Source organism: Channa argus, chromosome 2 (assembly GCF_033026475.1).
Source record: "Channa argus isolate prfri chromosome 2, Channa argus male v1.0, whole genome shotgun sequence".
In the NCBI taxonomy this organism is placed as follows: domain Eukaryota; kingdom Metazoa; phylum Chordata; class Actinopteri; order Anabantiformes; family Channidae; genus Channa; species Channa argus.
Window position 1 is genome coordinate 17,731,919 of NC_090198.1, and position 27,313 is coordinate 17,759,231.

The 27,313-nt window shown below is 38.4% G+C and overlaps 2 protein-coding genes across 2 annotated transcripts in view; both read left to right on the plus strand.

Moving 5' to 3' along the window:
* itgb6 (integrin, beta 6) overlaps positions 1-6,056 on the plus strand; it is a 10,440-nt gene extending 4,384 nt beyond the window's left edge. Inside the window, exons 10-15 of the mRNA XM_067496078.1 lie at positions 1,083-1,500; positions 1,588-1,810; positions 2,290-2,384; positions 4,475-4,591; positions 4,679-4,845; positions 5,480-6,056. Of these exons, the coding sequence (XP_067352179.1) occupies positions 1,083-1,500; positions 1,588-1,810; positions 2,290-2,384; positions 4,475-4,591; positions 4,679-4,845; positions 5,480-5,575 (1,116 nt within the window). The 3' untranslated portion in view covers positions 5,576-6,056. The remainder of the gene's footprint in view (positions 1-1,082; positions 1,501-1,587; positions 1,811-2,289; positions 2,385-4,474; positions 4,592-4,678; positions 4,846-5,479) is intronic.
* A 123-nt stretch (positions 6,057-6,179) lies between these two features.
* On the plus strand, positions 6,180-26,072 carry pla2r1 (phospholipase A2 receptor 1). The gene is made up of 30 exons (XM_067496071.1): positions 6,180-6,529; positions 7,862-8,242; positions 8,346-8,519; positions 9,162-9,326; positions 9,660-9,773; positions 10,957-11,106; positions 11,443-11,637; positions 11,752-11,915; positions 12,252-12,362; positions 14,327-14,439; positions 14,552-14,721; positions 14,821-15,029; positions 15,958-16,103; positions 16,923-17,007; positions 17,134-17,269; positions 17,384-17,419; positions 17,794-17,954; positions 18,997-19,061; positions 19,410-19,513; positions 19,593-19,729; positions 20,220-20,337; positions 20,566-20,705; positions 21,114-21,255; positions 21,811-22,046; positions 22,941-23,121; positions 23,267-23,401; positions 23,597-23,719; positions 23,805-23,981; positions 25,569-25,604; positions 25,810-26,072. Exons 1-30 carry the CDS (start codon positions 6,391-6,393, stop codon positions 26,025-26,027), a joined length of 4,461 nt encoding a protein of 1,486 aa, XP_067352172.1. The 5' UTR covers positions 6,180-6,390; the 3' UTR covers positions 26,028-26,072.
* Positions 26,073-27,313: the final 1,241 nt, after the last annotated feature.

Here is a 27,313-nt window from a genome sequence, read left to right on the forward strand (position 1 = left end):
TTTTAAAGCACATTCATTCAAAGTGAATAAATTTTTACTGTATTTCACTGGATGTGTTTTTTAATACTATTTAAATACTGCTAAAATTCAGCAATGCTGATTATGTAAATGACCACTGTGAAAATACAGAAAAGCATACTATATAAAACCTATGAAGGGCTGAACTGTACAATTAGTCCAGCTTGTGCAAAAGTTCTCATCAACATTACACTGGATGTCTTCCCTTGTCTTTAATACTTTTACAGATGATGTGTGTGTGAACTGTTTTACAAAAGGTGTAAAAATATGTGTGTTAGAAACACATTTGCAAGAGAAGATTGCTGATGTACTAAGAAGATGATGACAAAAAGTGGATCCTAGTTTCATTCAACACATTTAAATTTGAGGAAAAACTATTTTTTGACGTTGACTAAGTTGTTAATCAACCTGAGGCCCTAGATAAACAAAAAAACATAAATCTTTATGTGAAAAAATTATGTGAAAATTATGTGATCTTATTAATTTATTTTATATCTTTCTTCTGCTCCTGCTACATTATTATCTGTTGTGTTAATCTGCCAGTAACTAGTAAAGCACTTTAAAGAGATTTGTTTTTTTCATTGTCTTATACAGTAGTAAACTTAATATCTGATGTTAAACTTTTTGAATAAACCCAGCAATTTTCCTCTGTTGTGATATAGGGGGAAAACAAATGTATCTGATTAATTCATAATCAAAACAATTATTAGTTTTAACCCTATCTTAAGTTTAAAATCATAAAGCTGATGTTTTGTTTTTTTTTTAAAACACCGGAAAAGACCAAAACCTACAGTGCTTTAGTTCATCTCTCAGTAATTTCTGATATTTTAAGTTTATGTCTCAGCATTTTAAAAAATGTAAAACCTAAATTTTCAATATTTCCTCCAATACATGGCTACTGTCTGCTGGGCTTCATTTTCACAATTAGATACATATTTGTTGAGTATTTCTGGCTGTGGGATGACTTATAATGTGCTACAGTGCCTCCATGTTGAACCAGTGCAGCCTTGTTTTCTGTAATGTTTTTCTGGTTGGTCCTTCTAATGGGACTCTTTGCACTTCAGGTGGTGTTCAATGTGTCTGTGGAGCTCCCAGGATGCTTGTCAGGAGTTCAGCACTTCTCCTTCAAACCGGTGGGCTTACAGGACAGTTTGGAGGTGCAACTGGAGTCTCTTTGCTCATGTGAGTGTCGGCAGCCACCTGGAGCGAACAGCAGCCAGTGCACCGAGGGCCAAGGGATTTTCCACTGTGGCGTGTGCTTATGTCAGCCGGGGTTCCTGGGAGCACAGTGCGAATGTAATGAGGAGAGCGCTTTGTTGAGTAACTGCCTTGAAAATAATGAGTCTGAGATATGTAGCGGTCAGGGGCAGTGCTATTGTGGACAATGTGTGTGTCATGCATCCAGCTTTGGCCGCATCTATGGGCCATACTGTGAGTGTGACAATTACTCCTGTGTTCGCTTCCGTGGAAAGCTCTGTGGAGGTGAGTAACGATATATGACTGTCATGAATTACTCACATTTTTGTGCAGAACTACAATTTGTGGTGAATTGTTTTATGTTTTGTTTAGGCCACGGGGTGTGTGACTGCGGGGAGTGTCACTGTCACAGCGGCTGGAGGGGGGAGTATTGTAACTGCAGTACCAGCACTGAAGCGTGCGTTTCGGAGGATGGTTCTCTCTGCAATGGCAGGGGGAAATGTGTGTGTGGTCACTGTGTCTGCTCTGTACCAGGAGCATCTGGGGACAAGTGTGAGAAGTGCCCAACATGTGGAGACGGCTGTAACTCTGCAAGGTGAGAACACATTCATGCCATCAGCTCTCAGCGGTGAATACAGATGTAATGTAGAGGTTTTTGTTGGTTTTTCCCCTGTTAATTGTTGTTGCCCTACCTGAAAGATATAAGATGTCTCCTTACGCTACATGATCTGTCTCTTCTTTTCAACTCCAGCATATCTGGTACTGGTCCCCTTGTTCACATGTGTCTACACCTTTAATGTGACATCAAAAGCACACACCACTAAGAGATTTCCTTTCTTCATTGTAAAGCATCTGTCAGAGCTAGTGCCATTTGATACCATTGTTATAGGGGAGAAGGGTGATAAAGAGAGGGCGAAGCCTTGGGAAAACTCTGATAACTGACCAGCACTGTGATTCCTCTTTACTCACTATGTCACTGACTGAAGCGCCATGTAATCCTTAACCTCCTTAGAGGCACTGAATCGTTTCTGAGGTAAAACTGATCTGTCGTTTCTCCAATTGTTTTAACATCAGGGCCTGTGTGGAGTGCCATCTCCAAGATAAGGTCCGTGCTGAGTTGTGTGATCAACGGTGCAGCATTCCTAAAATTTCCATCAACACAACAGCAGGTAAAGGGCTCCTTAATCTATCTGGCGCATTTTAATAAAAATGGTGATTAAATACCTTATTGAATATAGATTTAGTTATAGATATAGATCATAATATGGTTGGACATCATTGATCAGATCATTGATATGGATATTTCCAAATTAATCATTCGAAACATAATAAATATATATAAAATTAGACATTAAAATACTAATTAATGTATATGACTGTTGTGTATTACATCATCAGTCTTTGATGATTTGATTTGTTGATTTTTATCATTGGTTTAATTTATTCGAAGCTTGTTCCAAATTATCAGAAAGGAAAGCAGAATGTAGACCTATTATTTAACCATGCAAGTCAGGTGCAAGTCACATTTTTGCCTTTATAAATACAAAATGTCAATACTGCATTATTGTTGTGTAGAGCTTGAAGCATAAATTGGCGGATTTATCAGCCTAGCTCTGCAGATAAATAAGAAGAAAATTAAGTATAGAAATGTTGAGGTCATTTAGAAACTGCAATACCAATGTTTGGTAAAAAAAAAGCTCATTTTTACACCTTAAATTTCCCCATAGAGAGTGAATGTTAGTCAGTTGTTTAAAAAACTGTATCAAGATTGTTGCTAATTGTTCTTAGAAGATATTATCGTATTTATAAACTGTTGAATGTGCTCCACAGCCTACCTTAATTCTTTTTTAATAACTTAATAATTTCCAGACAAACATCTATGAGAAGTCATGCCAAAACACTAACCAACCAGAAAATACTAAACGTTTGTTCAGATACTCCGTGTCACAGGGGGATGTTTATTGCATTCCACCTGTGCAAAGTTAGATCATTATCAATGCCAGTTGTGGGTGTGTACTGTTTTCAAAACTGTTTTGCTGTGGGGCATTCTGGCTCCTCAATGGCCTTGGACCTTTGTTGCACCTTGTATCCTCTCTGTCTCACAGTAGTTCTTTCACAATGTCACTATCTAACAAGGGTCAAAACTGCAGCCAAGACAGCTACTTAAAAAACCAAAACTTCTGTAGTGTGTGTGTGTGTGTGTGTGTGTGTGTGTGTGTGTGTGTACTGTTTTTCACATTGATTTGGTTAATGCTTGTTACTTAGGTTTTTTTTTTAGTCCTTAAGTGAATGGGGTTTTGGTCTTTAGATTGGTGTCAGTTTTACAAGTACAAAAGTAAATAAAAAAAACAGTCCCATCTTGCAACATCTACCACATGACAATGATATACAGCAACACTAACCGTAAAAGAAAAAGCCTGTCAATCTTCTCTCTGACAGACCAAACAGGTTTCAAGTATATGGAATCTTACTTTCACATTGTGCTTGCATAACCTTTAATCACTGGATACCTGGGAGAAAACTTTTGCTCCAATGGCTATTTAATGAGCTCTACATTTAATGCCAAACAAATTCAATTCAAAGGAAATCCCCTTTTCATTTTAAAGCATCTTTAAAATTATGGAGGAGTTATGAGGTTGTGTGTTTAAGTAGTGTTTAAGTTTAGTATTTAATCTATATGGCGTATATCTGTATACAATACACTTTTTTGCTTGATTACTTACCTGAGCGCGAAATGGTTGTCACTAGAGTTTTTTTTTTTCCATAGGCTCAGTGTATTTGATAGTTGTATCACTAAATTTCCCCATGGATCAGATATTTGGAGGAATGCTGATCTGCATCGAATCGGGTGTCTCTGAATCCTGCACCCCCTTCTCTCACACAACCCCATCCACATCTATTCAGCTAGCTCGGACAATGGGGAACATATTATTTACCTTGTCGTACAAACAGAGCTATTGTAGTGCATATGAATAGCCTGTCATCCTTTGTAGTAAAGATAATATTAAACCTGCTATACTTGTACAAGCTGAGAGGTATATCTGATTATCAAATAGGATTTTCAGGCTTCAGATGTGAAATACAATGGTGTGTCCCACACACGCACACTAGATTGCGGGCTTGGATATGGAAATCACACTGACAGCACAACACAGACATGTATATCATTTTACATTCTCGGCACAATGTCAGAAGGGAAGATGATATATGGTGGATTCATCCCTTCCTTATGAATGCGTATGTACACATTTCTTCTCAGATTATGACAAGAGTCGTTCTATGCAATGCACACTGATGATGGAGAATGAGTGCTGGATTTCATTTAGTGTGGTAGGAGGTGAAACAGCGGCCACTGCTTACAATCTCCAGATGTACGGTAAGTTTTACAACAGCAGAGAAAACAGATTCACCAAACAAAAAGGAGTTGCAGGCAAATCTCATCCCATGCTGCGTTTCTTCTCAGGTTGCCCAGCACCCCCCAACATCCCTATGATAATTCTGGGAGTCTCCCTCTCAGTCGTGTGCATAGGCCTGATCCTGTTGGGGGTATGGAAAGTGCTGGTGTCTGTCCATGACCATAAAGAGGTGGCCAAGTTTGAGGCTGAGAGGGCAAATGCAAAATGGCAAACGGTAAGATCTTGAAATTGTGTAAAAACTTAGGATGTTCATATTCTGTATTTTTATTTAATTCTGCATTTCATGAAAACCAACCATTTATGTTGCCTCTGTGATAAGCCAAGGGCTATGAATAGTTTTCACGTCGGTGCCATTTTATTGAACCAAAGGGAACTTTTCAAATGTAATGACAACATCACAAAAATTTAATTTATCCCTACTGCTGTTATTTTTTGTCTTAGTTCAAGTACAGAAGTATAATGTTTCCATTTGGTCAGTTATCTGTGTGCCTGTGTTTTCCTGTATTTGTTTAAATTTGGTAAATTAACACCATTAAGACAATGGCATTATTAGCTATTAGTCGTTCTTGTTTGCAGTGTTACTATAAGTACACAGACAATCTTCACTGTTTTACTAGGATACTGGCAAGAGTGTCAAGGTACAAGGAGTATCAATTCTATCTGAGCTAATTTAAGGATGCTTAGTCCTAAAGACACTGAAGATAATGAGAAGTTTAGGAAAGATTTATTACACTGAATTCATATGGTGTTATTTTCAGCTAGTTATGGAAAAATGTAAAATAATGTAAAATAACTTTGAAAACCTTACTGGATTTTAACGCATTGTCTTTTTTGTTGTTTTTCATCAGGGGACCAACCCTTTGTTCAGAAGTTCAACATCCACGTTCAAAAATGTAACTTATAAAAATGAGAGAGAAAAGAAAATTACAATGGATCACTACTGATGTCGGTGCAAAACAGCATCTTAGCGTGGGCATGCGTGTGTGTGTTTGTGTGCGCGAGTGTGCGTATGACACGCAGAGACAACCTTTTTTAGTAAAATGTGTTTTTGTTCCAATCTCTGTGTCGACCCAGAGATGTCATTACAAGCTGACAACACTGTGAAGGTACAAACACTACATGATGAAACTTGCTGCTCTAAAAGTGCATTGCTAGAGTGCACCCAACTTTCCTGTGGCATGATCCTTTGTGCACTTACACAAATTCTTGTTTTTACTGTAACATGCAGCTTGGAAAGGAGGAGTCTACACTATGGGTGGTCTACTACTGAAAACATGTGTCTAATGAATGTAGATATGCAGGCGGATGATTATGACTTTTCTAATATTGTGTTTTGTTTCTTGTTTTATTGTAAAGCAAGGCTGAGCCTTGTATGTTAAAAACTGGTTTCTAGTGGCATGGCACATTAATAAAGTTCAATTTTGACTTATTGTCTTTTTTCATTTCACCCTTATCGTGCTTCAGAAGTAAATACTTTTGCAGATATGTTTACATCTTCCTGTCTATACGATTCCTGAAGCGCCTCGCTTCAGTCTAAATCCCCCTCGGTGTCGCAGTAAAAACAGACCGGAGTGGCAGGAATGCAGAAGCAGCAGCCGTCAGACGTGACGTCGCTGATAGCCTGCTCAAAAACTCAACTCAACTCAAAGTTTTTCTGTGGGGGGGGACAACGACCCCCGCCCCCTAAAGAAGTGCAAAAAAAGTGACCAGGGAGTCGTAATGTGCTGCCGTTAACCGTCAAGAGCGTATCACCGTCGACATGCTGATCCAGTTGTTTCGCTGCATCGAATCCGTGGCTGTTGTGGCGACTATTTCTGTCTTGTTGATGAAAAGCTGCTTTTGTGTCACCGAGGAGGACGATGAGGTCCTGGATAAAAAACAGCTCATGGAGTATTACAGTAAGTTTCTAAGTCATCTGGGTGCAGCTGCTGCTGCTCGATGTCATCCTGCAAAATAAGCCAGTACATCTTTTAGCAGGATTGTTTTATATCACTGTATTGAACAGTAGACCGAAAAGCAGGATAATCATTACAACGTGTTTTCATGGTGCTCTCTTGAAGTTCAAGTGTTCCTCAGTTTCTTTGGGTCCCACCTAAACTATCTTCAAGTCTTGCAGAGAACGAAAAGTTTGAGCCCTTCTACAGCCGACTGGCTTCCATAATATTCTATTTCATGTAAAAAAAAATTAAAAAAAGCTACATAAAGTCTGTTGAACTATCATTATAAAACCTCATAAAATAAAATCTGATATGTGAAAAATGCATGCTGTGATATGCAGCTCAGACTCGGACTGAAGCATTGAGTTTGCAATGGGGCTGAAATGACAGAAACAACACTGGTTAATGGTCCGTGTAAAAGTGTAACTTATTATCCGCGTGTTAGACGAAGTGTATGTAATGCCATTACTCTGGGTTTAGTTGCAGTAAGCCGTCGTGCTGGTATTTCATCTGGTTCCAGATGTTTCAGTTGTAGTCATTTCTGTTTAATTTGTAATTTAATACTTTTACATTTGTGATTGTTTTCAACTTTAGCTGAGAGACACTGGAATAAAGAACTGTTGTCTTATATGTCATTCATTTATACAACAACAACTAAAGCATTTTTTGCCAAATAAAAAGACAGCTAAATAAATGTAACACTGTTTGTGTGTGTATGTGTGTTTGTATAATCATGGATTTAATTGGGTAGCTGACTCACGTGCATCAGGTGAGCACCTTGCATTGCAGCCACATGCGTGAGTGTGTGAATGGCTGAATGAGAAGGAACATTTGCTTTGGATAAAAGCGCTAAATAAACCTACCATTTTTACCATTATAATGCATTAGTCTATTCAAGTATAAGCTCAGAGGGCAGATGGACAATCAATGAAAATCACTACCACTACCTATTTTAAACAATGTTAAAACAGTCATCATTTAATTTTGTTCTAGGTTTTTGTTTTTTCTTTCTCCAGTATGCAATAGTGACATATAGGAAAAGCTGCATTCATTTATAAAAGCACTTTTGTTCATTTTGGAAGACGTATGTTTCCCCCCTGGGCCTTGACCTTGCTTCTGCATCACTCCTTTTTGTGGAGAAACAGCAAAGAAGTAAACTTTTGAAGTGTGCACACAGTAGATAAATCTATCCATCCATCCTCACCTTACTACAAATAGTATTAGATCTCTCTCTGCTCCCCTTTGCACTATTTCTGCTTATCTCCACTTCTTCTCACACCCATCCCTTTCCAGACAAGGATCTGTTTATCCTGGAGAATGAGTCGCTGAAACGCTGCATCACAGTGGATCGCTCCAACCTGGTGCTGGAGGACTGCGAGCGACCAACACGCCTCATGCTGTGGAAATGGGTCTCCCGGCATCGCCTCTTCAATCTGGGCACCAGCACGTGCCTTGGCCTTAACATTTCAGACATGACGCAGCCTCTCGGCACGTTTGAGTGCGATATGGCCGTCCCTGTGCTATGGTGGCGCTGCAGGGGAAAGATGCTGTATGGGGCTTCTGAGTGGAAGGTGTCTGTGGCTGGACGTTTGGTGGTGGTAAAAAAAAACTCTTATCATGAATGGAAAAGGTACAACACCCCTGGAGAAGGGCCCTGCTCACATCCCTATAAAGGTACAAGTGCCACAACTACAACTACAACATCTTAGTTGTTCTTCTTACTTGTCTGCACAAGGTATTGTCAATCCACATCTTGCTGGGTTTGTTTTATTTGCAGATATCTACACTTTGTTGGGAAATGCATACGGAATGCCCTGTGCTCTACCCTTTAAATACAAAAACAAATGGTACTCTGAGTGCACGACTGAGGGTCTTGAAGACAGTCTTCATTGGTGTGCAACCAGCCCTCACTATGATAAGGATGAAAGATGGGGCTTCTGTCCAGTGCAAGGTAAAAAGTTACATGCAAAAACAAAGGAGTAAGAAAGGAACTTGGCCTGAAGTATGTGCATACCTCTTGATTCAATATTGTAATGTCCCACTGTGTACAAAGTGAGGTGCATATTAAAATAATTTCTAAAGTGGTTTATACTGAATCATCCAGCACCAAGGATGAACTGGCAGCGCCTGCTGTAAACCAGGTTGTATTATTCATCATTAGCAAACAGTGATCCTGCGGTTGAATAAGGGGCCATGTTCCACAATCTTGATAAAACAAAACTTTTTAAGAAAAGTCGTTGGTTTTTAAAGGAAATGTGTAATTAGATGGAAATGAAATTTGCACCACTAGGTTCTCTAACATTAAGACACCAAATAAACCTTACCTATGGGTGACCTGGTGACTCAGTGGTTTACATCCACATAGTCCTGTGATCACAACACTGATTCACTTCCAGCTTAGGACCCTTGTCGCATGGCACACCCATTCCAGCCTCTTCCCAGAAACCTGACGCAATGTGACGATGTCACAATGTTCACATTAATGTTAGGTCATGATTTATACACTAACCTGGAGTCATGTACATAGCAACTAATTTCACCTTTTTCCTTATTAGTTTCCTACTGCTGTGTTAAGTCATAATTTCATTCACAGATTCCAGTTGTGAACGTTTCTGGGAGTCAAACCAGGAGCTGAGTGCATGTTATCAGTTCAACCTGTACAGTATCCTAACTTGGAGTCAGGCACTGTCAAGCTGCCAGGCTCAAGGTGGAAACCTGCTCAGCATTACCAGCCTGGCAGAGCTCACGTACATCAGAGGTAGGCATCTAGTAGTAAACAACCCAGAGATCATAAAGCTTTTCAGTGACAATGCACTTTATTACTTAAACAAAAAGTATACTGGAACTACAGTAATACTAGAATCTGATGTGAACTTTTACTTGCTCATTTGAACAGTAGAATTACAATCCTTTTTCTTTCAGCTATTTTCTGCTTGATTCCATGATTCTTTCCATGAGTTTTTTATCACAATCTGCTGTCCTTTTTTTTTAAATTAACAGTGACATGTGAGACCAGCCCATATTTATCAATAACCTTTTACACAGAAATCAGATAACTTTTTCTAACAAAACTGTTTGTATCTTGTGCTAGATCGACTGGCAATTTTTGGAGCGATGGCATGGATTGGACTGAACCACCTGAAGGATGGGCGGGGCTGGCAGTGGTCTGATGAAGAACCTCTATCATTGGTGAAATTTACAACAGGTAGTGATTTTTGGTTTGCTCCAAGATTAAATAAGATGGCCGTGTCTGTTCTACAAGATGTTAACAGTAATATTTAGTGTGTCATATTTCCTTTTCTCTTTGACAAAGACATTTGTTGAAAAACAGAGCAGTTAAACTGCATCTCAATAGTTGCTCAGTTCTTCATGCTATGTTCATGTCACATTGTTCAAACCATTATTACATACAGCTGAGAAGGAAAGCAAGTCAGTCATATCAGTCTGGCCTATCTGCTCTGACCTCTGACATTAACAAGGCATTTTCTCTCACAGACCTGCATTTCACTGGATATTTTCTGATTTTTAGACTATTATCTGTTAACCCAGAGCAGCCTGTTTAGCACCAACAACCATTTTAGTGTAAAGTCACTTAAATCAATTCTGATTCTGGGTTTGAACTTCATTGGATCATCTTGATCAGGTCTACAGGCCTAAATGCATTGAGCTACATTGGCTGATTAGATATTTGCATTAACAAGCAGTTAAACAGGTGTACAATACCTAATAAAGTGTCTGGTGAGTGTAAAATATAAAGCGGGAATTGTGGAAACCTGTGAAAATATTTAATCATCTAAAGTGTCAGTGTTTGTTTCATTGAACAAGATAGTTGTTTTCACTCATGCTAAGCAGCATGGCTCTTAAAATGAGCACATTTTTCAGTGTACCTGCTGCTGATGCTATACTAATATTGCTGTAGATTCTTATTTAATGCAGCCTCATCGTTGCATCGAAAATAAATTTACAAAGAATTGAAATAAAGAAATAAAAATAAGAAATAAACTTGTTTATGTAGATTATTTTTTTCAAATGGAATTTAAAAATTAAAGCAAATTTAAATTTAAAATATCAAATAAAAGAAATATTACAACATTTTTGATTTTGGACTGTAAGGTGCCTATCCTATATAAAACATAAACCATTTCCTTATTAGGTGAAAAAAATATATTTATGGTCATTTCTGTATTTTCTTATCTTAATTTGTGCTGAGCTAATAAACTGCTACCACTTCAAGACTTTTCTACATATTAGTCTTTAATACCATCTGAGGCAAAAAAATAGTGCATATACAGTATACGTAAAGGAAACACCCAAGAAGTAAAGCCAATGTCATCAAACACAAGGGTTAAAAATAAATTATGCTGACTGAAATCTCTAATTCCCATCAGCTCTGCCTGCCAGCCCACTACAGGACAACAGACAGTGTGGAGTGTACAACTCAGCCTTTGACAGTCACTGGCAGAGTCTTTCCTGTGAGTCTGCTCTGCCTTACATCTGTAAGAAGACACCTAATAACTCCCGGAGAGCTGAGCCACTAGGTAAAAGCATGTGCACACACTCAAGACAATAGCATTGCAAAAATATCAGACATGTAGACTATTTCTCAGGATCTGCAGAGGGCTCTTATGCTGTGCCAGGGATTATTGGTCAAAGTTGAAGATGTATAAGCTTTTTTGTTCCTGTTGCACTTGGCCCCAACATCTGCGCTGCACCTGGGAAGTGACCTTTTGACCACCCTCTGCATTGCGCTGTTGGCGGCTAGACCAAAACAATGTCTGCTATGAACTTTTGTCACATAAGTTTGGAAGTCTGGTCTGTACTGCTCTGATTTCTTCTCCTCTCATCTCATTTCCTGATTCTTTGTACGCTTACAGAAACCTGGCAGTATATCCGTACCGAGTGTGCTAATGGCTGGTGGCCGCATAATAGTTTCTGCTACCGGGTGCTTTCAGAAACAGAAGCGGCAAGCTGGGAAGACTCGTCCCGGACCTGTAGCTCTCAAGGGGGAAACCTCACAAGCCTACACTCCCTGTCTGAGGTGGAAATGCTACTCAAGCTCCTGGCTAACTGTAAGAAGGATCATACAATATAGATATATTGTGTTATGTTGTAGACAAATATTGAGGACACACTGCGTCATTTGTGCGAACACTGTGGTGTGTGCATTTCATCATGTATCTCAGTTTCTGGGGACAATATGGAGGTGTGGATTGGTCTTTGGAAACCAGCATCATCTGCAACTGTAGAGTGGTCTGATGGCTCACCAATAACTTTAACTCTGTGGCACGAGTATCACCCTCCTCCCAACCTGACAGATGCAACACTGTGTGGCAAAGCAGACAGACGGGTAGGAAAAGCCGTGTTTTATAAAGAAGTGTACAGCAGAAGTGTGGTTAGCTCTTTCATGGATCTCTTTATAGGGTTATAACTAATGATATTTTCATTACTTATATGACTGCATATTGTTTTTTTTAATGATTAATTATTTACTTCATAAGACACCAGAAGACCGTGGCATATGACTATCACAATTTTGTGTAACCCAAGCAGATTTCTTTAGAAAAGAGAACAACATATTCATATTTTAGTAGCCAGAACCATTAAATATTAAATCATATTAACCCTTTGCATGAATTCATCAGGTGCTGTCATTGTGAGAGTAAAAGCTTAAAATCTTTCATAGGGAGGTAACTGGCTTTTAGCCTCATGTGATGAGCGACTACCTGCCGTGTGTAGAAGAGAAAGCCAGATTCCCATTCATCACTTTGGAACCTGGGACGAAGGTTGTCCTGAGGTAGGAACATGAACACACAAGTACAAACACGTGCATCCTTGTTCAACAACTGAAATGTATTTGAACAACACAGGGGAATCTTTTTATCCGTGTGGCAGAGTTTCATACAGTAGCTGATCCTTTGCCCAAACCTTGAAGCAAATCAACTATTACATATTGCACCATTACATAATACTGAAAGTTCCTTGTTTTCTTCTGAAAAAACGTATTCTAGCTCTTTATTGATTTAATTTTCAGTAACAGGGGTTCCATTTACATAAAAGCGGCTAATGGCAGTTATGCCTCAGTAAGTTTCTCAATTAGTCACATTGTGAGAAATTCTGATCCACTGTCTTATTAATGTTGTATTTGAATGCTTGAACAACTTTTCTATTTGCAACTTAACCTAAAGTGACCTATTTTTAGCTTTTGACTGCAGATTATGCACTGTGCCACATTACAATAGCCCCATACAAATCAGGACATGCACCAGCCAGAGCCACATGCCTGCTGCAGTTCAACTGAGCAAATTACCCCTTCATAAGCACATTGAACTGATTCACTTGCCTGCTGACGTGTTGTCTGGCATTCATGTTGCTTTTTGACTCTGTTTACAAGATATCAGACTCCTGAGTCATTGGACTACTTTATACCCTGGAACATGGGACGAAAATGGCCTTGAAGGCACAACAGCATTGGATATGCTCGAGCCAACTTCCTGTCCACTTCATGATTTCGGTCTGAGCTTTGTAAACAAAACTTTATTTCCTGCTTTGGGCTCTGCATTGTTGGGGTTGTACGATCAGGCAGTGATGTGAATTGTGTCTCTTAGTGGGGTGTCCATTCTTAAAATGACCCCATCAGCAGCAACAGTAGCAACACCAGGAGTACAAAAGCATTTTTGTGCTTCTGAAAGCTCTGATTTTTGTATCCATTAAAATGTTAGTTTCGGCCTCTAGACCCCAAGTATTGATAGGGGCGGGATGGATACGATATAAAAGGGATGAGGGGGGCAAATTGATACCTCTTGTTAAAACACCCATACCACATCAGCAAACACTTGCCAACATATTGTTGGACAGGTAAGTACTAGCACATAGAATTATACATTCAGTAAGGATTTTGCCTGCATAGGTTTTACCTTTTTTCAGTATCTGAGGTTTGCTGCCAAAACGATACTTTTAATGATCTTAGTATAAGAAATTATCCCGTTCAATTGATGGTTATTTGTTCATCAGATTGATTCGGACAAAAACAAGTACTGGATAGATAAGGGTTAACTCTGATAAGCGGTAATCCTCTGACTTCTCTTTGCTGCCACCGTGAGGCTGTTGTTTTGGGTATTAGTTGAACCTCTTGGGTAATTTGCGGTGAACTATGTCCCTAACTTTTCATGTAGCCCCATAATCAAGTCAAAAGGGATATTTGCCTAATATCTTGGTTTGTGATGAAACACCTGACAAACTAATGCCAGCTTACCTGGATTTGCATTAAGTGCTGTTAGTGCATTTCAGCGTCCTGACAGGCTAAACTAACATGAGAAACATGTTCAAAATTACAGGGAGCACAACTGTACCTCTTTTCTCCAACACTCTGTATTGTTCATTAGAACAAAAAGGCCTTAACAATTAGGCCTCAGAAATAACATATATCAGATATATAACAGATATTACTGTGAATAATCAAAATTCCAAATAAGAAAGCTTTAAATTGAAGTTTGGCTAGTTATAATAGAATTACATGGATCTGGAATTCAAATTTCATATGGACAAAACTAAATTGTAGATATCTTGGAGAGATTTTGTTAATAGTCAGGAAAAGCAGTTTGGTAAACAGATGGATGGATGCGCATTTGACTGGGCATAAATTCTTTGCAGATATTTTTATGTAAATTCTGTTCGTATGTTAAAATGGCTTGCTATAATAAACCTGCAGTTTGAAATGCAACATAGATGGAGTTTGATTAGTGGACTGTTCTTTTTTAGGGCTGGAAGCGACATGGCTATTCCTGCTACATGGTGACCAGTCATGAGCAGAGCCATGAAGATGCAGTGATGGGATATTACTGCAAAGCTCCCCTTCTTACTATAGAAAACAGGTTAGTTTTGTGAGCAAACATTTAATTGTGTTCTTAAAAAAAGCTAAACAGTTTTTTTGTTTTGTTTTGCAACTACACTTTCCCGTCTCCCGTCTGTGTCTTATGCTGGCAGGTTTGAGCAGGCATTTGTCAACAGTTTGCTAAGAGCGAGTGGGGCCAATAGTAGCACGTATTACTGGATCGGTCTCATGGACCAGGGAAAGAAGGAAGAGTACACCTGGCTTCCTCACAACGGGTCCTCTCTGCCTCTCACCTTCACAAACTGGAACAAACACCAGCCAGGTAGCTGTTTTATGACAATGAATAAGAAAACTGAGATTAAGTTTTTATAGGGATTTGATTTAGCTTCTATCAACTTGTTCATCTACTCCTTTTCTTTAGTCAGTGGTGGTGGCTGTGTTGCTATGTCAGGAGGACCTGCCTTGGGTCACTGGGAGGTCAAAGACTGCAAGTCCTACAAGGCCTTGTCAGTGTGCAAGCAAAGCATCAGCAGTTACCATGATGTCCCGCTGCCAGAGCACCACATTAATGCCTATGCCCCCTGTCCTCCAGGGTGGGAATCAAACTCTGGCTTGCTTCACTGTTTTAAGGTTAAATCATCTTTTCACTTTGCTCCTTTGTTTTCTCTTTCCCGACTCATGTTTCTGATTCATCTCTTCAGATTCATCTTCTGTCTTTACGTTTCTTCTCTAATCATTCAGATTTTATTAAACAGTACGCTATAGGCTATAAATAAAACTTGAATAGCAGAGACAGTAAATTTAATATTTGCTTTTCAGACTGCAAACTTTTTCACCTATTCATTCATCTTCTGTCCTGTTCATGGTCACATGGGACAATATGTTATCCCAGCATGCACTAGGCAGCGGGCAGGGTAGATTTTGGAAAGGTCGCTAGTTTAAAATTGGACACAGACCACAGGCTCAGTGGTTCAATCCCCAGTCCCTGTGTCGAAGTGAACCCCCCACAGCCCATTCCCTTCCCCAGCTGTGCAGTGCCGGTCCAAGCCCGGTAGAAATTCGGGAGGATTGCATCAGGACGGGCATCCAGCATAAAAACTGTGCCAAAACAAAATATGGACAATGATCCGCTGTGGCGACCCTGAACTCACGGGATAAACCAAAAGGACAAAAAAAAAAAAGGCAGTGTTTAGGGTGGGTTTGTGAGGTGACACTACTACCAAAAGTACTGCAATGACCAGAATCAAAAATAATAACTTAAACTGTGAAGAGATTTAAAAAAAGAATACATCATCACCTTAAATCAAGGGTTTTCTAGTGCATTTACTACAGGGCTATAATTTTGTTGTTTGTCTGCTGCCTGTATACATAAACATTTATATAACAATAATTTGAAATTTTAACGTCATGGTAGTTATTTCCATACGGATACAAAAATGAAATTACTGAAAATATATACAAATATATAGATAAAATGTACTGGAAAAATACATACAAGTTTTCTATATATGTGATGGATTTGTGCACTGTATTCTGACAGTACATGTTGCTCTTCTAGGTGTTCCATGATGAGAAAGTCCTGATGAAGCGTTCCTGGGTGGAAGCAGATTTCTTCTGCCAGGCCCTCGGGGCTCAGCTGGCCAGTTTCCACCACTATGAGGAGCAGGTGTTTGTCAAGCAGCTCCTCAGTACCATGTTTGAAGGGTTGGTACAGCCCTCTGGGCCCCGTCAGTGCAGGAATGTGATGAGATCTAATAAGTGCATCAGTGGATGTGGTTTTGTTTCATGTGATCAGAACAGGCTGGTAAATGAAAGATAAAAGATTTTTTTAAATCTGTCACAGAGTATTACTTTTAGCAAAACCAATATATTTATATATAGCAAAATATTTATTAACTGTTCAAAAACAAATTTTTTAGGGAGTGAGCATTGGGGTTGGACTAAGTGACAGTAATAGCACTTGACAGTATACTGTCAATGATTATTTCATTTCATTAGCCTAATATCCTTCTGATGTTTCAGGATGATTTTAGTCAATCCTGCAAATCACTGTGCTGCACTGTTTAATTACAGTATTGCAGTAATGTAATGAAATACCTCTATTAGAAAACTGATTGTTTCACTGTCGTGGCCAAAAAAATTGAATGCATTCTTGCAATGTTATTATCTGTAGAAATATCCACAATTTAAAGAAAACATCCAGACTGTTTACACTATATGACCATAAACAATGATGAGAGATTTTAATTATTTTGCCCACCTACAGTGTCATGATACAATAGTAATGTTAAATAGTATTTATAATTCATTGGTGGCCTATTTTTCTAATACTAATGTATGGGACAAAACAAAAGTGTTTAAAATCTCTTGATTAGTTTATTTCCTCCTATAAAAGTGCAGTGATTTCTTTCACAGGCTGTTGGTGAAGTACAGTTGGCCCAAATTGTATATCCTATAAGGTTGAAGGACTTACACAGTCAGACTTATGTTGCAGTGGGCAACAATCTTCTTTTCTTCTTTTAGAACAGAGGGTCGCTGGTTCTGGGTGGGTTTAAATAAGAGAGACCCTGAACATCCTGGAACATGGGAGTGGTCCGATGACACCCCTGTAAGTACATCAAGATTTTCACTAATTTACTCTCATGCCTCATTTCCACTGAGTACAATTCTATGCATTCTATTAGTAATGTGCTATGCATTACAGTTTGGTTCTTGTGTGTGCGTGTTTTTGCAGGTGGTCACATCCTTTATAGGGGATAAGAATGAGGAGGATGACAGGAGGGACTGTGCTGTGTACAGTGACCTCACCAACACTCTCATGCCACAGCCATGTGACACTAAACACGAGTGGATCTGCAAGCTGTCCAGAGGTGAACACCTACAAACACTCTTCTAACTATCAAAATCAAATAGTTTTATTGTATTTCTAATTGTATTTTATTGTTTTATTTGTATTGTGACCAAATTCTGATTTTATATTTCAGGTGACAAACTAAAAAAGCCCTATTGGTACACAGAGCGTAAGTAAAATGGTCCACTTCATTGCTTTTGACATAGAGAAGCTTGATATTATCTGATGTTGCTGAAATTGTTAACATGTCTGTGATATGAAGTAAGCCAGGCAAAATGTGCCCTTGTTGGGTAAACATAATAAAATAATGAGTAAATGCATGGAAAAGGCACCTGATTACCTGCTAAATAATTTGTTATTTTTCTCTATTTTGTAACTCCTTTCCTGCTACATTTCTCTGTGTAACATATACAGTACACATAATGTTGTACAGATTGTATTTTACTGGGACTGCAATTGAGATTCTGTACCTTAGTTCGTTCTACATTTTTTTTTATTGCTTGATAATGTGTCATGTTTTATCATTTTGATCCTCGATCACAGAGAACGAGCCATGGGTGTTTTATCATGGAGCTGAGTACCTGCCAGCCAAGAAGCCCTATGACTGGGATGCTGTCTCTCTGGCCTGTCAGATGATGGGAGCCTACCTTCTGTCCATTCACTCAAAAGAGGAGCTGCACTTTGTGAAGGAGCGCTTGAGGCGGGTCAGTTGCTGTCACTTTTTATAAACCTTTTTAGATTCAGAGTACATGTGTCATGAATGTGCCCAAGAAAGGAAGAATGCTAAAATATTAATTGAAACCAATAATAACCCTATAATATATTAGAGAATATAACATTTTAGACCTGAATACAGTAAAAAAAAATGATCCAGCAGATCCTTGTGCAGGCTGTCTCTTGCTGCTTAGAGCACAAAACCTGAGAGTTAATTCACTTAAGATTTGTTAGTTAAAATGTGTAACATCAATAAACTAGACAAGCCTGGTGGTGAATAAAAAAAATTCACACAGTGTTTTTGTTTAGTATTTATCATATATATATATATATATATATATATATATAGAGAGAGAGAGAGAGAGAGAGAGAGAGAGACATTTTCTTATCAAAAACTGCTTTATGAAAACAACAATGCAACTTTAAAATAAATCACAGACTGAAACACAAACAATTACTATATAATATTTAAAATAACTGTAGTTTGCTCCACAGTACAACACATCTATCTCGTTGGAGATAATTATGTTATTGTTTTTTGTGGACTATAACTTTCCCTCCTCTTTACTTAAAGGAGACAATCAACGTTCCCAGCACAAATACTCAAACTATGTAACTGCTGTGACCAAAATGATGCTTAATCACAGAGGCCTTGTAGAAGGGCCCACTACAACATTAGCTTGTGCACACATTAAACAGAATAGACACACTTAAGTGTTTACAGGGACACATTGGCAAGCTAAAATGGACCTAAAATGTGGATACTTTCATGCTTGAGTGCCCCCACATATGGTGTAGGAAAAAAACAGTTTTGTTGCTGGCAGTCTTTTAGACCAAACTAAAAAGTCTCTTGTGGTGTTGAAGTTTGTCGGGGATAAAGGAAACAAAACGAGGTGAAACAAGACCAGGGAGAACCGCTGAATGGATGCTCATGTCTGAGATGCTCTGAAAAGCCCAGCGAGGACTGGATTCGAATGGAAGAGGGTATAAGTAAGGTTTTTGTTCATTTCTGTTTTCATTGTGCGTCTTCAGCTCTCCCTGGGCCCGACCGACTGGTGGATCGGTTTGTCCATTGGGAAGACTGGAGAGGAGGTCAGGTATGTTTTGAAGCTTGTTTATTTTATTACAGCTCTAATGACTTTGTTCATTACGTTTAGTATAGTAATGTCTTTGTTGTTACAACTCGGGCTCATTTCACAATTGTTCAAAACAAAAGGGATTTACCAACCTTTTACAAATGATTTTTAAATCTATTATGCAATTTAGATATATTTGCAAGCACTGCATGGCTAAAAGGCAGCAGAGGTGTAGCAATAGAGAAATAAAAACCAGTTGTGGGTGGAAATGGTAAAACACTGTATGAATGTGATTGGATGTTACTAGTCACATAGTATTTGTTGCATGCATAAAAACATGTTTTACAGTATATTAGCATTTCTTTGCAGGTGGACTGACAAGACAGATGTAGACTTTCAGAACTGGGCAAAAGGTATTGCAAGAGTCGGCCCTAATAAAAACAGGTTGTGTGTCACCATGTCATCTTCATCAGGTATGCACGTGCACATTTACATGTATTGTACAATTGTTCTTCCTAGAATGTGATGAGAGTTTTTTTGTGTGTCTTGCAGGAAAGTGGTCAACGAACAAATGCAGTGATCTTCATGGCTATGTGTGTAAGAGAAAAACTGTGTCTGTGGTGGAAACTCCCAGGGAGGCACACTATATTGGAGGATGCCCAGAGAAATGGCTATACTTTAGACACAAGGTTCAGACACACCCTTGAACATGCACACAGATACACACACACACACACACACACACACACACACACACACACACACACACACACACACACACACACACACAAACATAGACACACATACACCAGTAGGAATCTAGTAATGAAGATATTTTGAAATCTGTAAAATGAATAATCCATTTAAATTAATCTGCCTTAAGTAATTTGGCTTTGTAAAAGTCCTATTATTGTTTGTTCACATTGATATTGTGTGATATGGCTTTATTTTCATTTTTAAGTAACAACAATAACAACAACCTTAGCTACCACCGCCTCTGAGATGGAATCAGGATGTTTATACTTGCAGACACTGTTGAGGGAACCTCAGTGATGAGAAAAACATCTTTTTTTACCTTTTTCCAGACAGCTCTCACCATCTTGGTCCTGGTGGTGATAGAGGATTTACATTTCACAGTGTAATATTCATGCTATATGTGGTCTATGTTTGTGCTGACAGTGTCTCCTGCTACACCTTCCTGAAAGTCCAAAGGAGGGAAAGAGTTGGAACGATGCCCAATCCATCTGTGCCTCGTTCGAAGGCTCGTTGGTCACTGTAGAAGATGAGATTGAACAAGGTGGAGGCAAAGTGACCTGTACAATCATCTTTATTTAATATAAAAATACTAGATTGCTTTGATATAATTGACTAAAATTATATTTATTAGGGCCAGAAGAAAAAAAGAAAGTTTATGTTTACATATTTACAGAAAAATACACAAATCTACTCTTTCACACCTTATCTAAGTATAGACACAGTATTGAACTGTTTTAAATTTTCAGTGGTAATGCTGTCATTTCTGCAGCTTACATCACCATGCTGCTCCAGGGAAGCTCTGTAGGTGTGTGGATCGGTCTGCGAGATGAGGACACCATGAAATGGACCAATGGGAAACCAGTTAGCTTCACCAACTGGTCTCCAATTGAACCAAAGAGCTATCTCACTGTAAGATGATCCAGTCGTTTAATCTAATTCTCTGGGCTTAAAGTGTGTGTGTCTGTATTTGTAACCAGAGAGAGGATTGGCTTGTGTGAATCATTATGTTTACAGAATAAATTGTACAGAAAACAAACCAAATTATAGTTATTTTGACCTGATTTTAGCTGTTAAATGTTGTTTTCTTAGTTTCTAATTTCTAATTGAACCTTTAGCTTCAGCTCTCAGATCTTACAATAAAATTGCATTTTAGTGATTGGACATAAACAAATGCATGAATACCCATTGCAGGTATCTCCATTAAAAATTGTAAACAAAGTTGAATAAAGCGTAAAAACCTAAAGAGACTACATGCATTCATAAATATGTTTTTGACGACGGTCTGTGTGTTTTGATATGCACTTTATAAACCTCTAGGAGGATGTGTTGCTCAGTGGAGCTGCTGATGAGCCATTATGTACTGTTTTATCCAACAATCACAACTTCCATCTGACAGGGAAGTGGTACGATGAGAAGTGCAGTGAGAGTGGGTATGGCTTTGTTTGTCAAAAACCTCAAGGTAAGACCTCCTCAGTGTCATTATCATTGATATGTCATTGTCTGTCTCTTTCTGTTTTTCAGCATGTCTGTCTTTCTCTTCTATTTTGGCTTTCTGATGCAGAATGGTGTATCTTGCTCTTCTCATATAAGTCATTCTGTTTGCCAGTCAAAGTGTGTTTTCTTTCTTACATGTGTTTTCTTTCTTGACATTCACATTGTGTGTTATTGGCTCACAAATAAATATGACAAAACCAAATATACTGGGCTGTGTGTCACAGTTGAGGGGTGGGGGTATAGGGGGTGTATTTTCTGGAATAAAAACACAGTGACACCAGTAATGGTGCATTCAAATTTCTATGGGTATACTCTACCAAGCAGCTGTAAGTTTTTGTTTTATTTTGGATGGAGTGAGTGACAGTTGATCAGCCATAATGTAGGATGTCCCAAAATGAAAAAAAATAAAAAATAAAAACACTTAGAAACTAAGTGAAAGAAAGAAATCAGTCTGTACCTCCCTTTTAGTCTCCTACCTCCTTCTTATACTCTTGTCTTTTGTCTTTTTTTTTTGTTACAGATATATCCAAACCCCCCACTCACACCTATCATCAACCACTTCCTGACGATATGCAGTACAGGAGCCGCAGCTACAAGGTTGTGTCTGGCAACATGAGTTGGTATGACGCAATGCACATGTGCATAGAGGATGATTCAGACCTAGTGAGCATAACAGATGCCTACCACCAGGCTTTCCTTACTATACTTGTCAATAGATTGGCAGTCCCCCACTGGATCGGACTGTATAGCCAAGACGTACGTATCCTCTCATGTAATGTGTACTGTATATCTCTTCTCTGTGTTATAATGCAAACAATCTATGGTTGTGTCAGAGAGGTATCATTGTATATGTTTGTATGTTTAATTTTTGGGAAATAATCCAATTTATTTTTTTTGCTCTCATGTCTGCACAGTAAATATGAAACGATCTACCTTGTAGCTTAGGTTGGCATAGAGACTGGACACAGGGAGAAACAACTGAGCTGGCTCTGTCCAAAGGTTAAAACAATCAGCCTGCTGCTAATTCTAGAGCTTGGTAATTAATGACAGAGAATTATAGAGATAGCTTTTATTTTCCCCTGCAATTTTTATACTATGCTAAAACTATTGGCTTTAGCTTCATATTTAGCATTTACCTACGAGAAGGATATTCTTAGCTAAGTGTTTTCAGGAAAGTAAGTAAGTGTATTTCCTAAAGCTATTAATTTAATATGGGTTAACGAGGATAAATTGCAGAAACTACATACCTACATTCATGAGATGCATACTTTTTTAGAATTTTATAATTTTCTATAGGCATAACTAATCCATTGCAGTATTTCAGGCTTGCTAACATGTATGTGCAATATGTATATATGTGGTCAATGACAATAAAGGTTGTTGTTGTTGTTCTTCTAAGGAACAAACCAAGTTTTAGATTTTGTAACACTTCTAAATTTGAAAATCAAACCTAGGATACAGTATTTCAGAAAGCAAAATCAATTGAGTCGGTGTAAACAAACATTTGTTACATTTACAGTCATATAATCATATACATACACGTACAGTATGGCAGAATCCCAGTACCTGTGATTGTATACATTGTATAGTGTAGTACACATTGGTACCACTGCAACTTCTTGACCAATGCATTGGTGTACTTTCTCTTAGAGCGGCATTAATTATCAATGGTCAGATGGAAGCGACACAGTTTACACCCACTGGGACGCAACTGATGACAGTGACGATTTTCTGATGGGAGAGTGTGTGTACATGGACGTGAGTGGAGGCTGGCGCAGAGCTGATTGTGAAACTATGCTACCAGGAGCCTTGTGTCATGTTCCCCCACTAAGTGAGTTCTAGTTGTAAACTGTGAAAACCTAAATGCTCGACAATGCATCTCTTCGGCTGAGTTACTGTTGAGTTACTGTTACTCATAATGTGACAAAACTCACCCTTATCTGCCTCCTCCTGCTTTGTCCTGCTCTTTATTACAGGAAACAAACCATTTATTTCCAATGAGATGGCGTGTCCCATGACGTGGGTGAAATTTGGACATAGCTGTTACAACTTTGAGCCTGTGTTGCAGAAACGTACATTTGAAGAGTCAAGAAAGCACTGTAGGCAGAAAGGTATACATTCATGTATTTTGTTGGTATCTATTTTGTTTATTAAATAAATTGAAGTTTTGATGCTTTAGGAATCTAGTTTGCTGACTAGAATGCATGCTAAGCCATTGGTCAGCAAAAAAAACAAAACAAAAATCTCATATTATTCCTTCAAACCGAATAGTATTTAGATTTTGTTGCGTTACTATCTCTTTCTAGTCAACAACTCTGATATCCTGACCATAGAGAGTGAGACAGAGAATCGCTTTGTTCTGGAGCAGCTGTGGTCTTCAGACTTCCTTCACCAGACTGTGTGGTTGGGGATGTACTTCAACACTGACAGTAAGAATCTACAGTATCACTCGCCCAGATGCATCAGATGAACATGACATCTTGCATTTCTTTAAATTGTGGCTTCTGGTTTTAGCGGATTCTTTGGCCTGGGTGGATGGTTCACCTGTAGACTACACCAACTGGCCCAACAAAGCTCCTGACTCCAGGCTGCTGACAGCAGATGTCTGTGTTACCACCAGGATGGTTGATGGTGTCTGGCAACTGTCACAGTGCAGTGAACGGCTTGGCTTTGTCTGTAAAATCGTCTCAGGTAAGCTGAATCAGAGCTGTACCTTGAAAATCTGTGATCTATAGGCAGAATCCTAAAAGTGTTGCGTCTGTTACGGGAATTGTAAAAGGTGGATAAAGGAGGGCATTGGACATATCTGATTATGGTTGCTAAACAACAGATTATCGTAGAGCTCAACAGTGATGACAGGCCAGTGGTGACTCTGACCCCTGTGACCACAAAGGTCTTTGACAAACTCATTGTGTCACCTTAAAAACAACAACTGGTCATGCTTTGAACAAATAAGGGCTGGGACCATGCAGTCACCCTTGGACTACACAACCAGAATTTCCAGAATCTGGAAAAGAGGAAAACCAGCAGTATGCCAGGAATGTGTTTGTTGACTTTAACTTTAGCTTTAACAGAATTGTGCTGGAGTTCATCCACACCAAGCTCTCCGTGATCTCTGTGCCTAAACCTCTCTGCTTGTGGATCAATAACTTCCTGACAGACCCACCCATTAGTCAGCTGCACTCATGCCAGCCCAAGAAGTGTACAAGCACGATCATATCCGACCCCTCCCACCCTGGTCACTCAGTGTTTAAACTAGTCTCCTCAGGAAAATGAAAAAAGCAAAAGCAGATGCAGAAACAACTTCTTTCCAGAAGAAGTTTCTCTCCTGAACAGCTGATGCACACCAGTTCCCACAAATATCACTGCATACACCTCCAATATAATAAAATCTATTTTTACAGCACTTTACTCATACCATGTTACATTCTCCTCATTCAGTTCTGCACTCATGGCTACTTTTAAATACATGTACATGCTAACATCCAAAATGTGAATGTGCAGTTTGCAAATTTTACTTTGTTCACTAACTTCTTCATTGCTTGTTTTTATTTTTTCAAGTTGTTTTGGGTTTTATTAAATTATTTTCCCAATGTCCACATTGCCTTTACCTTTGTTTGATTAATGTTTTTCTTATTTATTAATTTTCTTATTCTTAATCTTAGTCTTATATGTTGCATTTGGGAAGTTAACGATGAGCAAAGAAAATACCCTATTTGTTTGGGACATAGTATCATTATTATATCCTGTTTTTGCTCACTTCCATCAGTGACTTGAGTAAAAAGGCTACACCGAAGTTAAAACCAGCACCAAACAGCAGAACCATTTAGCAAATAGATGAACATAGTGAAGCAATGAGCAGATTGAGAGACAGATATTTCTGATGGAGACTAAAGCCAAAGCTGAAAGAGACTATATTTCCACAATCTGAATTTTTTTAAAAACAGTGCTGGAAGCCAAAGCAATGCCTCTCTACATTAGCTAGTGTATGCTGAAAAAAATGTTTATTCATTGATAGAAGAAGGGCTTTAATCTGAAAAGTAACTGTATTTGTTGAGGTTTAGATGCTTTTCCACAGCTCGAAAACCAAGCCTAAATCCTAAAAAAAAAGACTTAAAGACCGCTACAAGGTGGATACAATACAAAGATTTTCATATAATTTTAAAAAGAGCGTCACATTTCATAGTGATGATTTTATGGAAAGTAATTTTGGCATATGTTTCTTTCTGAACACACAGGATAATGTATATTAAACTTTTTTTGTATGTTCTTTTTCAGATGTAATTACTGAGGTGGAAGTGGAATCGCTAAATGGTAAAGTGCACTTTAATTTGAAACACTTTAGACAAATCAAATTTATCCTATGTGAGTGTGAGCACATTGTTTAATGTTGGCAATCATCTTTTATGGATTAATATGTTCTGTATTTATGTCCTTATAAAAAAAAGGGCAATCATATCACACATTACTTACTCAGAAGCATGTCTACATAAAAGTGTGCACATGTTGTGTATTTCAGGTGTACATCATAGTGTCATTACTGCTGCAGTGCTGGTGGCTGTATTGATATTTGCTCTGCTGGCAGGAGTAATTTGGTTTGTATACAAGAGGAACTCTAGGCACTTTCTTGGTCTCCCTACACTTGGCAGTGCATATTACAGACAAACCAGCTCACAGGCTACAAATTCCGATGGAAACGTGCTGATCACAAATCTTGAGGCTCACTCAGGAGAGTAAAACTCAGTGATTTCTTTTCTTATTGGAAGTTCTCTGCTGTCCTTCCTTTGTCTTGTCTCTCTCTCATCGTTTCACTATCAGGTATAAATGCCACAAGAATCTGTAAAGCTGTGACGCAGACTCCTCAGGACAGTGGTGAGACAGTGGTGGCACATATTGCTGTCTTTAAATTTAAGAACGTGTTGTTTGCAATGGACTGACAAAGTTCATACTGAAGAAGGGTGGGAGGTTACTTTGGAGGGTCCCAAGTAATTTCATTGCAATAAATAAGAGGCAGATCAATGACACAATGGAAATTAAAGTGATATTTGTAAGGACATTTTGTACAGCTCAGCATCCAGGACGCACACAAGTGGAACAGCAACTTTGTCAGTATTACTTTTGTGTCTTTATTTCTTTTTGAAAGTATAGATGCTGTATATTGGTGCCATTTTTATTTTCTATGTTCAGTATTTACATAAACCAAATGCGGTGTATTTTGCACAAATGTCTTATGTTTTAATAAATTTAAAATAGGCCTAATTAATGCATTTGTTTTGTTGTTTCAAGTGTCCTGCAGGACATAGGCTTATAAGACGCTAGGCAGCAACATAAAGATTTCGAAAGCTGCAATTTCCATTACAGAATTTTTGATGGATACAGTGTATGGTTGAACTGTAACAGTCATTGCGGTATGACTTGTGCAAACAGGGAAGTTTAAAAAAATAGACATTTCCTATTTAAGTCTTAATTCTCTTTTTTTAGTCTACTATGGTAGAATTTGATTGCACAACTTGCTCTTAATACTGTTTGTTACAAAATAACTCAGATGAGTAATTTTCAAATGGAAGTAATATCTATTCAATATCTGTACCTATGTGGTTTTTCAGGATTTGTTTGCTACTGTATATGGACCCTTTGCTTACTGGCAACTCCTTTACTGAAGAAGTGCTTTATCCTTATTAGAGACTGGAAAACTACACATATGCTATGGCATTGTTTTTCTAAATTTGATCATCAAAGATCCGATCATTCTTGTTTTTTATGTATTAAATATGAAATGATAGTGAAACTACTGGGGAGAACAACCAGCTAGCCTTAAAACAATTCATAAGTGGTGGCTCATTAAATTTACTGACTCAAATAAAGTCCTTGTGTACTGTAGGGACAAAGTGATTGTGCCAAAACCTTAAAGTAATTTTTTTTTTTATGTTAAAATGAAAAAATATATTAACCTTAGTACTGTATCATTTCCCACTGAATAATCCCCTGGTGGTCCTTCTCTGTGGAAACAATGCTGGGACCAC